At 43.7% G+C, this 13,540-nt stretch overlaps 1 protein-coding gene across 1 annotated transcript in view; it reads left to right on the top strand.

Annotated features, from left to right (window-relative positions):
• Window positions 1-745: 745 nt before the first annotated feature.
• PI4KA (phosphatidylinositol 4-kinase alpha) overlaps window positions 746-13,540 on the top strand; it is a 67,995-nt gene continuing 55,200 nt past the window's right edge. Inside the window, exons 1-10 of the mRNA XM_044440481.1 lie at window positions 746-965; window positions 5,903-6,019; window positions 7,372-7,465; window positions 7,762-7,850; window positions 8,183-8,255; window positions 8,932-9,191; window positions 9,888-9,954; window positions 11,285-11,433; window positions 12,832-12,897; window positions 13,103-13,199. Coding sequence (XP_044296416.1) covers window positions 798-965; window positions 5,903-6,019; window positions 7,372-7,465; window positions 7,762-7,850; window positions 8,183-8,255; window positions 8,932-9,191; window positions 9,888-9,954; window positions 11,285-11,433; window positions 12,832-12,897; window positions 13,103-13,199 — 1,180 coding nt within the window. The 5' untranslated portion in view covers window positions 746-797. The remainder of the gene's footprint in view (window positions 966-5,902; window positions 6,020-7,371; window positions 7,466-7,761; window positions 7,851-8,182; window positions 8,256-8,931; window positions 9,192-9,887; window positions 9,955-11,284; window positions 11,434-12,831; window positions 12,898-13,102; window positions 13,200-13,540) is intronic.

Raw genomic sequence — 13,540 nt, forward strand, 5'->3', positions numbered from 1 at the left:
CCATTGTGTTCTAGGGGCTGCAACCCTGCCCTGACCTTGGAGTAAACCCTTAAGAACTAATTAGAACTTACTTTTTAGTAGTCCGTACTAGGACTGTACTGTAAACATCTCTATTCTGTAGTTACTCATACAGAAATTTCTTAACCGTCCTTCAACATGATTTTTCACATCGGCTTCCAACATCAGCTCGGGAACCCTCCTTTCCACACAACTCGAAGAGTTAATTTTGCAATGAAAAATCATCCAGCCATAAGACAGGGCCCAAGTTCGCTTGCTCCGCTTGGTGCCCTGTAGACTTTCGCACTTCAACTCCCATCAGCCCCAACATATTATGCCGGGAGTTGTAATTTGACATCTCTGCAGGGGTCCCGGTGGGCAGAAAGCTGGCCTGCGGCCATGAAGCGTTCCGTGCATCCTCACCGGCACGTTCGGTTTCCCATGCGCACCCTCAGGGGCCGCGGAGGGAGGCTTTCATCATAGAGACGCAGGACCGGCGCGACAGGAACTGCGTCACAGCCCGCCATGGGCCAATGGCTTCCTTGCTTTTTGATATCGGCTCGGTGTGCCGCTCTAGCCGCCCGCGCCGACTCTTCTATATAAGCGCCGCTGTCCGCGGCTCGCGCGCGCTCTCGCGAGAGGTCCGGCACGGGCGGGGGTGTGGGAGGGCGTCTCGGCGGCTGAGGCGGCGGCGGCGGCGGCGCCGGCGGGCATGACGCGCGGGCCGGGAGGGCTCCTCTAAACCGGCTCCGGTCCGGCGGCGGCGCGGCCTGCCTGCTCTCCTCTCCTCTCCTCGCAACATGTCGGCCCTGGCCGTGGCGACGGCGGCGGCCGCGACGGCGGCCGCGGTGACAGCGGCGCGCACGGAGAAGCCCAGCAGCCCCGCCTCGTCGCGGGGCTTCTACTTCAACACGGTGCTGTCGCTCGCCCGCTCGCTGGCCGTGCAGAGGCCCGCGCCGCTGGAGAAGGTGCGCCGGGGCGGGCGGGCGGGCGGCGGCCCGGGCGGGGAGGGCGCGCCGCCACGTCGGTGGGGCGGGTCTGCGGCTGGGCTGTCAGGTGTCGCGGGGGTGGCGCCGCGCCCCGTCGGGATAGCGCGCAGGGTCCTCCTCCTCTTCCTCCGATAGGATTGCTCTGTGTGTGGATCGTTGTTCCTGCGTCGGCGAAGCAGGGCGTCTTGGAGGAATCCGTGCGCGAAGCCATGCCGGGGGCGGGGGGGGGGGCGGTTATCGCTGGCCCTGGGATGCCCCAAGGAAGCCATGTGTCAGAACTGTTGTCAACCTCGGGATGTCGCACTTGGTATAATTGTGCTGGGAATACTAATTCCGAGGACCGGCGGCCTTCACGTTAAAGGATGATGGTGACATGTGATCAGATTTGATCACCCTTGGGTACTCCAAGTGTTGCCAGGAATCAGGTGTATTTGTTTGTTTTAATTTTGTTTGTTAAACTTATGTTGTGCCTCCCCTTTTACAAAGAACTCAGAGTGGCTTCCATAATGCTCTGCTTCCTGCTCTCCATCTTACAGAAACATAGAAACAGAGCGAGTCAGAAGGGGTCTCCAGGGCCATCTAGTCTGACCCGTGGCTCTAGCTGGCTCCACTCAGGACATGCCTACCATGTGCATGCCTATCCCCACAACAGTGCAGGCAGGTGGGCTGGGCTGAGTGTCTGTGATTGGCCCAGAGTCACCCAGGTAGCTCCATCACTGAGCAGGGGCTAGCATCCAGATCGCCTGAGTCCCAGGCCCATGCTCTTAACCACTGAAGCACACTGGCTCTCTACTAGTACTACATCAATAGTATTAGGGTGTAATGTTACTTATTTATATTGTTATAATGATTCTGAGACTTGCTGATCTCGGTAAATAATGGTGGTGAAATGTGATTTTTTAAAATTTATTTAGAAAATTTATAGGCCATCCATCACTGTCGTCTTTGGACGGCTTACAACATTAAATCCTAAATAAAACAAGGATGATTATATTGGTCCTTCGCTATGTACCACAAGGGCTGCCTGGTTTTAGGATTGTTATTAGTGGGATGTCATATTTTACGCAGTATTGCCAAGAATAATAGTTCTCAGACATCTTTGTGACAAAGATGGTGACAGGTGATTATAGACTGTTAGCATGTATCACAAGGATTGCCAAATCTTGGAATTATTTTTGTTCACATTAGTGTTTGATATTTTATGATATTGGAGCTATGTTCATTCCAAGATTTGACCATCTTTGTGGTGGATCATGTTGGTGTAGCATAATATTTTACTGTCATCCTTAATCATGAAGATAATCAGATCCTGGTTTTGCTGTTAGTAGTTTATAATAATTTTCTGTGCTGTCATTAGTACTACTAATTCTGAGGACTGGCAATCCTTGTGGTAATGATCACAGTGAGTGACAGTGGTGGTTACAATGATCCTGAAGTCTGGAAATATTTGTATTAAATGCTGTCACTGAAATAGAATACAGATATTTCGCCATCTCATTTCCCAAAGCGTTTGCCAGGTTGTGGGGTTGTTATTCTCTCTGCTTTTGATGATCAGGCTGTGTACTTGCTTACATAACTAAAACGGCACCACCCACATACATCATTAGGTTTGTGGGTTTGCAGAAATTCTTAACGTTTCTTCTTGAATCTTAGATGTGTTTACTTGGGAGTAACTCCCACTGAAATGGTCTTTTTCTGAGTAGGCATACTTAAGCTTGTGTTGTCAGAAAACAAACCCTGAGAGGCAGAGATCCCAAATCAGCCCTAACAGGGCTGTATTCTGTGGCCATGAAATGCTGACCATTGGTGGATAGGAGAGAGAAGAAATGGTGTGTTAGTGTTGGCAGCGCGAAGAACTTTTGTTGGACAGGAAGCATTCCACGCTGCAGCCTTTTGTTGCAGGTTCCTCATATTATAAGCCTTTAGACTCAGCTATATTCATAAAAAGGTGGTAAAATGATAATGAGGTACTGTTTCATCATCATTTATTGCCTGGATTGCCAGGTCTCAGGTTAATATATTAAATGTGATAAGATTTTCATTTACTCCAAGGCATTTGGCAGCCTATGATTAGGTTTCTGGGATTTTTTTTTACATTGTTGAATGCCTTAAATAGTTCTGTTAATAGTTATATTAAGTTTTATTTTTAAGGATTGATTTTTTTTGTAAATTGATTTTGTATTACTGGTATTTTCCTGTTGTAATTGTTTATAATTCTGTAAACCATCCCAATGGTTCTTTCTGCCTGAAAAAGTAATATAGAAATACAAAAAATATATATGATTTCTGATTGTTTGTCATGCTGGCTAATAGGAGTTGCAGTAAAAAATGGAGGGAACTAGGTTAAGGAAGATGGGTTAGAAACTTTGGTTCATTTAAAACAGAGTTGCTAGATTACTGAAGACACAATGCCATGCAGATTTAGGGTGCCTGGGGCACCCTGGGAGTTTTAGGACTTCTTTCTGTTGAAACATGCATAGTATTGTACCCCGAAGGGTATTGACTAATTCAGTTATATGATGCCAGTATTTTTCTCAGCTGCTTTGGCTTCCAGTCATCCTCAAGCCTGTTCAAAATGTTGGCACTTGAAAGTCCTAAATGGCTTGAGACCAGAGCATGTAAAAGCAAGTTTCCTCCTGATGGTACCTGCTGTAATCCTTAGGTCGTATTCCAAGGCTCTTCTCTGGGTGTCCTTGCCTAAGGAAGGGAGGTAGGTGAAAAAGCAGGCTTTCTTTCCCAGTGGTGGAATCATCTCCCAAAGAAATTCAGCCTGGCACGAGCAAAGGCCTTTCATTTCTCCCAGGCGTTTTAGGGATGTAGTTCTGAATTATTATTATTATGTTCATCTATTCCTGTGCTGTTTGTTCTGCATTATATTGTATTTTGTTATTTCAAAATATTTTGTTTCATCTTTTTAACTGCTCTATGGCCTTTTAGTTTTTTAACTGATTGTACTCTGCTGAGCGAATATGTTGTCATTCCATGGATTAGATGCATGCATTGCTGTTTCTCTACTGTGTGAGATTCAGATATGTAGACAAAGCCTATCCATTTTTCCTTGGAAGTAAGCCCTGTTGTGTTCAGTGGAGCTAAAGTGTAGATCGAAGCATCTACATTTGTCATGCTCTAGTCGTGATTAATTTAAATTTTGTTGATGCCAACTATGCTGACTGGGGAATGCTAGGAGCTGTAATTGCTTACATAACTAAACCGGCAGGAGGGACTGTATTTTTAGTGAGGGTTCTGTATGAAATACTTAGTTGTTCCTTTATTGTGATATGCCCTGTTTCATTAACAGTGCTTATTTGTACTCTGAAAGCTTGAGAGTTTATATATGTTCTTTACTTGAAAGCATAGCTTGCTTTATCATAGGGGCCCAGGCCTGATGTTGATATAAAAACAATTATAAATATAAACGGATGATTGCCTGGAAGGCTTACAGCTTAGACTAAACGAAGGTGCTACAAAAGAGCAAAGGAGAGGAAAACGAGGCAAGGAAATGCATGCATTATATTATGAACTATATTTATTGTGTCTCCATACCGCCCAACAGCCAAAGCACTCTGGGTAGTTCACAACAGTTTGAACCCTGAAATACAGTACGATAAAATACAATATAAAAATTCAAAATTTCTGTTTAAATAAAAACAAAGATAGTTTAGCAGCAATACAGATTTTTAAAATGCAACAACAGATTTAAAACCGAAGCTGGAAGACTAAAATGTCCAGAAAGATAACAAGGGCTTCACTTGTGACAGAAAGAGCACAGCTTGGGCACTGGGCAGGCCTCTCTGAGAAGCTCTTTTGGCAGCTGGATGCCACAGCAAAAAGGCCCTCTGGGTAGACGCATTTTAGAGTTTAGGCAGGTATATATGGGAGCTTTGTCAATACCAGGCATGGAAATGGACACTTTGTGTTTTCAGAAATTGGGTCAGCCATGGTTACTTTTCCCTGAGATCCTAGTTGTACACCAGCAGCGCTGTAAAGCCTGGTGACCGTTCACATGGTCTGCAGCCTCCACTCTGAGACTGCTCCTAAAAGGTAGTTCTCATAGATGCAACATGGGGAACGCTTTTTGCATCCAGCATGATAATCAAGAATTCTGGAGAACTGCAGCATTCACTCACTGGCGTGTGACGCTTTGGTTGGTTCTTGCAAACAGGTTGCTCCACTGTGGATTTTGCAGGTTGTTTTCTCAGGGACTGATACAATTATTTCTTCTTCTTCTAGCTTACTGCCTGCTTAACAGCTGTTTGATGTGACTGCTCTTTTTTCAGCTGTTACATGTGGCCGCTCTGTTACTTTCCACTTGCTTTTCATGTCCTCTATTTTTGTTTGATCCTAATTGCTTATCTTGTTGTCTAAAACTGTGTGGAAAGGCAGGATGTTCATGTTACAAATAGATAAAATGAAGGAAATAACTGTACAGTTCTGGCTTGCTGGCAGACTGAGATCCATGCTGTGGAGTATTTGTGAAGGATGCTTGCTTTCTTCTTCCTGAGCTTACTTAAAGGTCTCATGGGGAGAAAGAAGACTAGACTTTCCGCTTTGATATGTAGGACTGGTTGGCAAGATAGTCGTGGCACTGTATCTCGCGCGTCTTGTTCAGTTTAGCGTGCCTGCATGGAAAGGGGTTCATGAACTCAAAGCTGCCCCTTTTAAACTGACGAGGGGCAAACATTTTCTGGGTGTATGTCAGTATTGAGACTGAACAAGCAGAAATGTTTTAATAGGGACCTCATGAAAGACTTGGGAAATCTATATTATGGAGGATTTTCCCCCTATGGATCAGCAATAGGTGAATTTGTTCTTTTCTAATTCTTTACATATACTTCAGTGGTGGTAGTTGAAAACAGATGTTTGGAAACAGTTGATTTTCATGATAAATATTCTCAGATCTATTTTTTTTTGTGTAGGTACAAAAACTACTATGCATGTGTCCAGTAGATATCCATGGGATTTTTCAGCTGGATGAACGTCGCAGAGATGCTGTGATTGCTTTGGGAATTTTTCTAATTGAGTCTGACTTACAGGTATGATTTTCTCCTTCATCTAATATGTCGATATATTAAGAGGTTCTCAGGGGAGCTTAGTAAAATTATGATGAAATTAATTAAACGAAAGCCTTTAAAGCACTGCAATAAAAAAAAAGAACAATGTAAAATCACAGAGGAAAAAGCCTGGTGGGGGAATTAAAATTGATATCCAGGTAGATGTTAGGCAAGCCTCTTTGAAGTTTCTGAAATTAGGTCAAGGCCTGGAAGTTGCTTCCTTGAGTGTTACAGTAACTAATAACCTGGTTTGCACAGCACAATAGGCTGTGCTGGATTGTCACCATTGGCCGTGTCAGAACAGTTTCTTGTGACATCTGAAGTGTGATTTTTCTTGTGAATTTTTCAAGAACAAGCCACCCAGAGGACCCATGGTTTCTCATTGCGTTTTCAGGTGGCTTGTTCTCTGGGTGTCTTGTCTTGGCATCTGAACCCCGCATGGCAACTTCATTGCGGGTTGTCAGAAAGAGCTGGAGAACCTCCTAGCAGGAGGGGTGGACGCCTCTGCTGCCCCTGGCTACAGGCTTCCCTAATTCTTGCCCATGTTCTGAAGATGTTCACAGCTTTTGTTATAGTCCTATTGATGTGTGTCCATTTTGAAGTTTGCTGCTACAGAGTTTCTGTAAAATTCCCTGCTGCTTTATCGGTCTGCCTTTACATGTGTGTATTTTTATCCCTCTAATTCCCTACTCTGCCATGAAATTTGCATATCTCTACCAATCCCTATCCCTGCTTAGTAATCCATAGGTATAGCCAATGGTTAACAATAGACACCAGTGGAGAAAAGCTCCTGGCAGCTTCAGGAAAACATGTTTTAAGACAGGGTAATTACTTCGGCAGTACATGAAGCAGCCTTTTAAAAAAAGCTGTTCTTACCAAGGCAAGCAGCAAAAAGGGGAGGATGATAGTGAGATTGACAAGAAGGGGACATAGGTGCTGGACTAAATAGTAGACAGGCAGTTCAAAAAATTTCGTGTCTTTGGAGTGGTGGAAATTCCCTCATGAGAGAACAAGCCCAGTGGATCCATTGCAGAAAAGATGCTGCGGCAAGGAAGGAACAAATAAGGATTTCTGCCACACAGGCTCCCAGGGATACATGCAGGTAGCAGGAGGAGAACTCGGGAGGAAGCACCTCAGGGCAAGCTGCCGTGCCCCATGATCGATCAGGAGCAGACAGGCTAACTGAGCCAGCAGCCATTTCTTGGTGGCTTATCTTTAGGATGGTTGACCAAGGCATTGAATTTGCCCCCATCTTTAGATTGGTTTTCTTCCCACTGTTTGGTTGTACCTAGATTTATATTCAGTAATTTAAAAATCTTCCATTTCCATTCCAGCATAAAGATACTCTTGTTCCATACCTTCTCCGGCTGTTGAGGGGTCTTTCCAAAGTCCAATGGATAGAAGAAAGCAATTCACGGAAAGGCCGAGGTGATGCTTTAGATTATGTTTGTCAGAGTATTGGAAGCTTTTTGTAACTAGGAGACAGAGGATAATCTTGTGTTCCCTAGACAGTGTCTGGTGGGGTCATCGGATATGCTACACCAATATAGTTAGGGGTCAGTTGTTCAGAGGCCCAGTCTAATAATCTCTGGTTTGTTAGCCCAAGGCCATTAAATCCAAACTTGGCCTTCAGAGGCTTGTGGCTTATAATGGATAGGACTTATTGATTCGCATTGAGCTGGTTAGTCATGATCCTGTTACGCTTTTTTTTACTATACCTGCAGGCATGCTTCCCATCGCAGAAAACTTCAGCTTCTGTTTGGTAACCTTGTTGTCAGATGTGGCTTACAGGGATGCTACCCTGAGAGAACAGGTACAATGGAATGAAATGATGTCGCATGCTGTTTAATAGATATCATTGTGTCCAAACTATTAAAATATTTCCCCATCCCAAACTTTAAAACATGCTTTAGAACCAGGACCCAAATCTGACTTTCCTGGGGCCCCAATCTAGCCCTCTGGTTTCCCTACATGTCTTTTCCCCCTTTTAATTAAAAAGGGTTGTTTAACTTTAATTCAAAAACTGAAGTAGTTCAGCTGCAGAATACGGTGCTGAAATTCTTGCTTAATCTTACAGCTCTGACACCAAGGCTTCTGTACTCTCAAATGTCACCTGCCTAATTTAGTACGTCTTGATTGTTCTAGGTGTTAGAAGCGATTTTGCAAGTGATGCAGGTCCTGTTGGGAATGTGCCAGTCTCCTCAGATCCAGGATAAAGGTACTGGGAATGCTGCTCCTGGAGGTGCTGCTGCTTGTATAACAAATCGGTTCTTCCTGCTGTTTCTCCTACAGGCTGCTATTCACAAAACTGCCAGCAGCTTTTGCTCTGCAAAATGTTAACCTGGATTTTGTCATTTCCCCCCTCTCTTTACCATGGATAAATAGGCTTGCTTCAAGCAGGATGGGAAACTCCCCATGTCCACTTTGTGAATGAGCTGCCACAAGCCTAGGGTGACATGCCTTCCTCCCCACCCCATACCATTCCGTTTTTAGCTTCATAGCTGTAGGAAAGATCAGAAACAAACCAACCCACATGCATTGGAACTCAAGGAACTGTGGTTTGTTTAAACGCTACATACTGAGAACAAATCAGGAACTGAAACCCATTTGTTCCTAAGTAATAGAAACAGAAAAAGCCACAGTTTCCTGAGTTTATTCGTAACTGGGAACAGTGCCTTGCTGAAAAGTACAAGCAGATTATTTCCTGGCAACCACAAAAGAGCGGGAGAGTATCTGAACTCATATGCTCATTCATGTGGCGAGACACAGAGGTTTCCCATTACAGCTGAACCAAAGCATATTGATATTAATGCATTTAGAAAGATGACACCACAGTGGCTAGTAGGAAGAAACCGCTTTGAGTAGAAGATAAGCAGCCAGTCTTTGTTTTCCAGAATACTTATGCAAGTATGCCGTGCCATGCCTGATAGGAATTTCTCGAGCTTTTGGGCGCTACAGTAACTCAGAAGAGTCTCTCCTGTCGAAGCTTTTCCCTAAGATTACTCCACATTCCCTCCGAGCCCCAAATGAGTTGGATGGTATCAGAAGGCGCTCTTTTAACGACTTCAGGTCGATACTTCCACACTCCCTACTGTCAGTCTGCCAGGAAGGATCTTTAAAGCGAAAGGCCAGCAGTGTGTGCAGCATCTCACAGGTGTGTGAACTAAAATTGACCTGTCATCCGTTTCATTGACCTTGCTTCAGTTTTTCCAGGATTTCAGCTTGAAGAGCAACATGTGAGGCTGTTAGGAGAGGACTCATAACTCCACAGCAGAGAATGTGTTGACCCAAAAGGAGATGCTAAGGTTCTTGGCAACTCCAGTTACAAGGGAGTATAGAAACATAGAACATAAGAAACATAGAAACAGAGCGAGTCGGAAGGGGTCTCCCATGCCATCTAGTCTGACCCCCAGTTCTGCTCATCAGAAGGCAACTTCCTATGCTAGCTGTTTCTCCACAAATGCGTTGTATTTTTCATGATTTCAGAAAGTTAATGCTGTGCAAATGCAGCACGATCTCTATTTAAAGGGCTGAGGAAAGCAAGACAGAGATTACTGTTCCAAAGTATCCAAAGAGGCAAAGGAGGGCTGTACATTGGCAGGATGGCTGACTCTGCATGGAAATCCCAGCTGCCAGGCCACACAGCAAAGCTGTTCATATGCCTAGCAGTGATGGTTTTGTGTCTGTTATATGTGGTTCTGAGGTAATAGATTTGCTGGACACGTTAGAATTCTATCAATGTAAAGGAAATGAAGGGCAACTGTTTTGCTTCTGGAAATCTTAATACCAGTACAAGAATGAACTCCAAATGAGAACTTGGCTGTAACTTGTAACTGTTTCTGTGTTTCAGGTCAGTCCTGAACGAGGTGTTCCTCCTCCCAGCTCTCCTGGAGGAACTGCTGGGCAATATTTTGAAGGTACAGTTTTATTTTCTGGTGTCGATTACTTTGCATAGGATGTAATGAAATCTCTGAGTACATGGTGCTAACTTAATATTGTAATCCACTGCACACTGCTGAGTTTGATAGGTGTTATTTTCAAGAAAGCACCGATAAAGTAGGCTGGACAGCAGCCCCAAGCGTTTTTACATAGAGAAAGTTTTAGTTGAGCTCAGTGAGATTTGTGCGTAAACATAGATGGACTCAGATTGCAAAACTTATTCTCACTGGTCATAGGGTGGAAAAAGGGATGCTTCAAAAACAAAAATTCATTCCTCCGATGCTTAAGTGCAAATAGCTTTATTGTGCTGGCTAAAGCATAGTTTAGAAGATTAACCACAGCAGTTGTATTGTGCTTCACTGAAACTCTAAGTGGGAGGAGGAGGAGGAGGAGGGGATTTTCAGTTATTCATTTCAGCTGCAGACACTGAACGGGGATATTCTGGACCACAATGCAGCATGTGCGTAAAGCAAATGGTTTGCATCATCCAAAAATCTTTCAGTTAAGTGAGTCTGCTTGCATTGAACATGAAATGGGTTTTTGCCCTGCCTTTCCCAGAGGGTAAAGGTGCTACTAGAAGAGACTTACATTTTGCAGTTGCCTTCTCTCCTTCACAGAAAGTTGCGGGGGGGTCCAGATATTGGTTTGTAGCCCTCTTCTACTTTCCCATTGTTTGTTCTATTTTCTTACCCCCAAAAAGTCTGTTAAGGAAGGAAAGGTAAGAAAAGCTGCTCTAGGAGCTGCCCATCCGTTAGAATTCTATCAATGTAAAGGAAATGAACTCCAAATGAGGTGAAACACCGGTCAGCCCCTGTCCTACCTCTTCTGTTCTCTAGGAAAGGTTTGTGCCTCATGGTTCTTCAGGGGCATCAAATAGGTATAGTGAAGTGGCATCATTGGGGAAGCGCTCCAAAGTCAGCCGGAGGCCGCTGTTCAAAACACATTCCGTTTTGTGCAGAATATCCACAAAGAGCAGAAATGGCTTAGTTTACATGTCCCGTTTCTTCCAATTTAAGGGCACCCACTGAGTGTGTTGTGTATTCAGGTCCCCGAATCCTGGTCGGGAGCCAGTGTGTGAGTGTGCCTTACTCCATAGCAATGAGCAATTAGGCATTTTTTTCTTTCCTGCATACTTATCGAAGATGTTGCAACCTTCAGACCAATAAAGCTAGTCTAGCCCATGTGCACATTAATGTGGTCTAGCACACACTGGCAATCTGATAACATTTTCAAATAATGTAATAATTTTTTTACCTTTTCTTTTCTTTTCTTTTCTTTTCTTTTCTTTTCTTTTCTTCAAATGAGCAGGGTCCTACTTGCCTGATGGGAGTGCGGTTGATCCTTATTATTACTTCTCTACAATCAGTTCCAGCTTCTCAGTTTCACCTCTTTTTAATGGCATTAGTAACAAAGAGTTTAACATTCCCCTGGAAATGCTCCGTCAGCTGTTGAACATGGTATGTTATGAGGCGTTTGGAAGATCATTTGTCAGTTGGGAGTCAGTAGACTTTTGAGGCTAAACAGTGAATATCGTAGAAGTCTAATGTAAAGTACTTCATTATTATTATTAGAACATTTCTATGCCACCCCTTGCCGAAGCCTTGGGGCGGCTTACAACACAATACAATACAATACAAAATAACAATATAAAATTAAAATAAATAATATAAAAAAATATAAACGATATAAAAGAAGTTATAAAAGAAAAGAAGAAAAGGAAAGGAAAGAAGTCGCCCTGGCCAGATGAATAAGTGAATATTGTTAACAATTAAAATGACGTTTAAATAAAAAGGTCTTCACCTGGCGCCGAAAAACAAATAACGATTTCATGCTAGCAGAAAGTATTTATTCGATTTATATCCTGCCTTTTTCCTACAAAGGGCTCAAGGCAGCTTACATCATTCTCCTCCTCCATCTTATCCCCACAACAACAACCCTGTGAGTTGGTTGGGCTGAGAGTCTGTGGCTGGCCCAAAGTCACCCAGTGGGCTCCATGGCCGAGTGGGGACTAGAACCCGGATCGCCTGAGTCCCAGTCCCAAGTTAATTATATGATTGTTTGTTTATTTTGTAAGCCGCCCCGAGGCTTTTCACGAATGGGGCAGCATAGAAATGTTCTAAATAAAATAAATAAATAAACAAACTACTGGCTAGCACAATACCAGAAGTGTTAGCTGGCATGCTGATTTACTAGGGAAATCATTAATGCTAGTGCAGTGTAATTCTGTTTGCAATTCACTGGATCTTGCCCATACTACCGAGTGCTGGTAGAATCTTGCTCTGACTAATTTGCTTTGCATGCTGTCACCCAAACCCAGCCGGCTTCCTTCACGTGGCATAGCTTTTGCCTCTAAGGCACGCTCACAACCCGTGGTTTGTTCAAGGGACTGCATGATCCACAAGGAGCTATGTCATCTAAACCCAGAAGAGCAATTTCATCACAGGTTGAGAGGTCTGACTAGTGAGCCACTTGGCAAGAGAAGCAAAAACCCCTTTCATGCCTGGCAACTTTGCTGTCACCTTTGAAAACTTTTTTTAAGATATGACCCCAAGTTTTGTGGCTCCAATTTTCTTTTTTAAAAGTGGCAGATGAAAGGTGGTAGCCATTGGAAAGCAGAAGGGAAGACAACTTCTGTATAGGACACTGGGATGCCACTGGAGGACGGAGGCAGGTGATGCAAGAGAACAAATCAGAGGGAGCCCAGGCACCTGTCGGGTGCATTGTGGGTTCCACAAAGAACCCACTCTCCACAGCTTACACTCAGGGTAGTATGTATGTATGTATGGACATATGAACCCTATGTATGGAAAGGTTCTAACTTATTGTGAAACTTCTTTTCGTTTCTGTCTATATAGGTGAAACAAATTGTTGGGGACTCGGTTCTGAAAAACTTAGATGCAGTTGTCACCGAGGTTCTTGAGGTACACTAACTTTTTAAATGACAGTTTGTTGCATTCTGTTGTTGTTTACATAAGAGTATAATCATGGGAAGCGAAGTTCCTACCAGAAGTGGCTAACTGCCTGGGAAACAAAGCTAAATATGCTGGTCAAAAATTTGCTGTTGAGTTGATTTTCCAAAATGCCACCTGTAAAATGTCAACTTTCTTTACTGTAAATATATTCTAGGCAAATCCGCATGCAGATCTGTTCTACAAAATGTTCAGTGATCCTCTGTACGTTGCCCAGTTCAAGATGCTGAGGGACACATTGTACTACATGAGAGGTATGATGATTCAGTTGTTCTTAGTGATAGGGAAGAATTAGAATTATATGGGTTTCATATTGACATGATGACACTGCTGAGAGATACCCATAGACACCAGTTTCTGCTTACATGAATCAGCAGTAAGGAGGCTGGGAACTTTCCCTGCAGATTCTCACTCTGTCTGAACTCAGGCAACAGGGGTTTGCATAAGCTGTGGTTTCTTAGAACAAGCCAGGATTTAAGTGTGGTTTCAAGTCATTGCTTGTTCTGAAACCAGTTTAAATCAACCCTTCTTCCCAAACTAAGTTTTGTAGCAGCAAAATCTTCCCATCGCCTTGCAGCCATTCTGGAAGGGAATG

Source organism: Varanus komodoensis, unplaced genomic scaffold (assembly GCF_004798865.1).
Source record: "Varanus komodoensis strain SLA01 unplaced genomic scaffold, ASM479886v1 scaffold38, whole genome shotgun sequence".
NCBI lineage: Eukaryota > Metazoa > Chordata > Lepidosauria > Squamata > Varanidae > Varanus > Varanus komodoensis.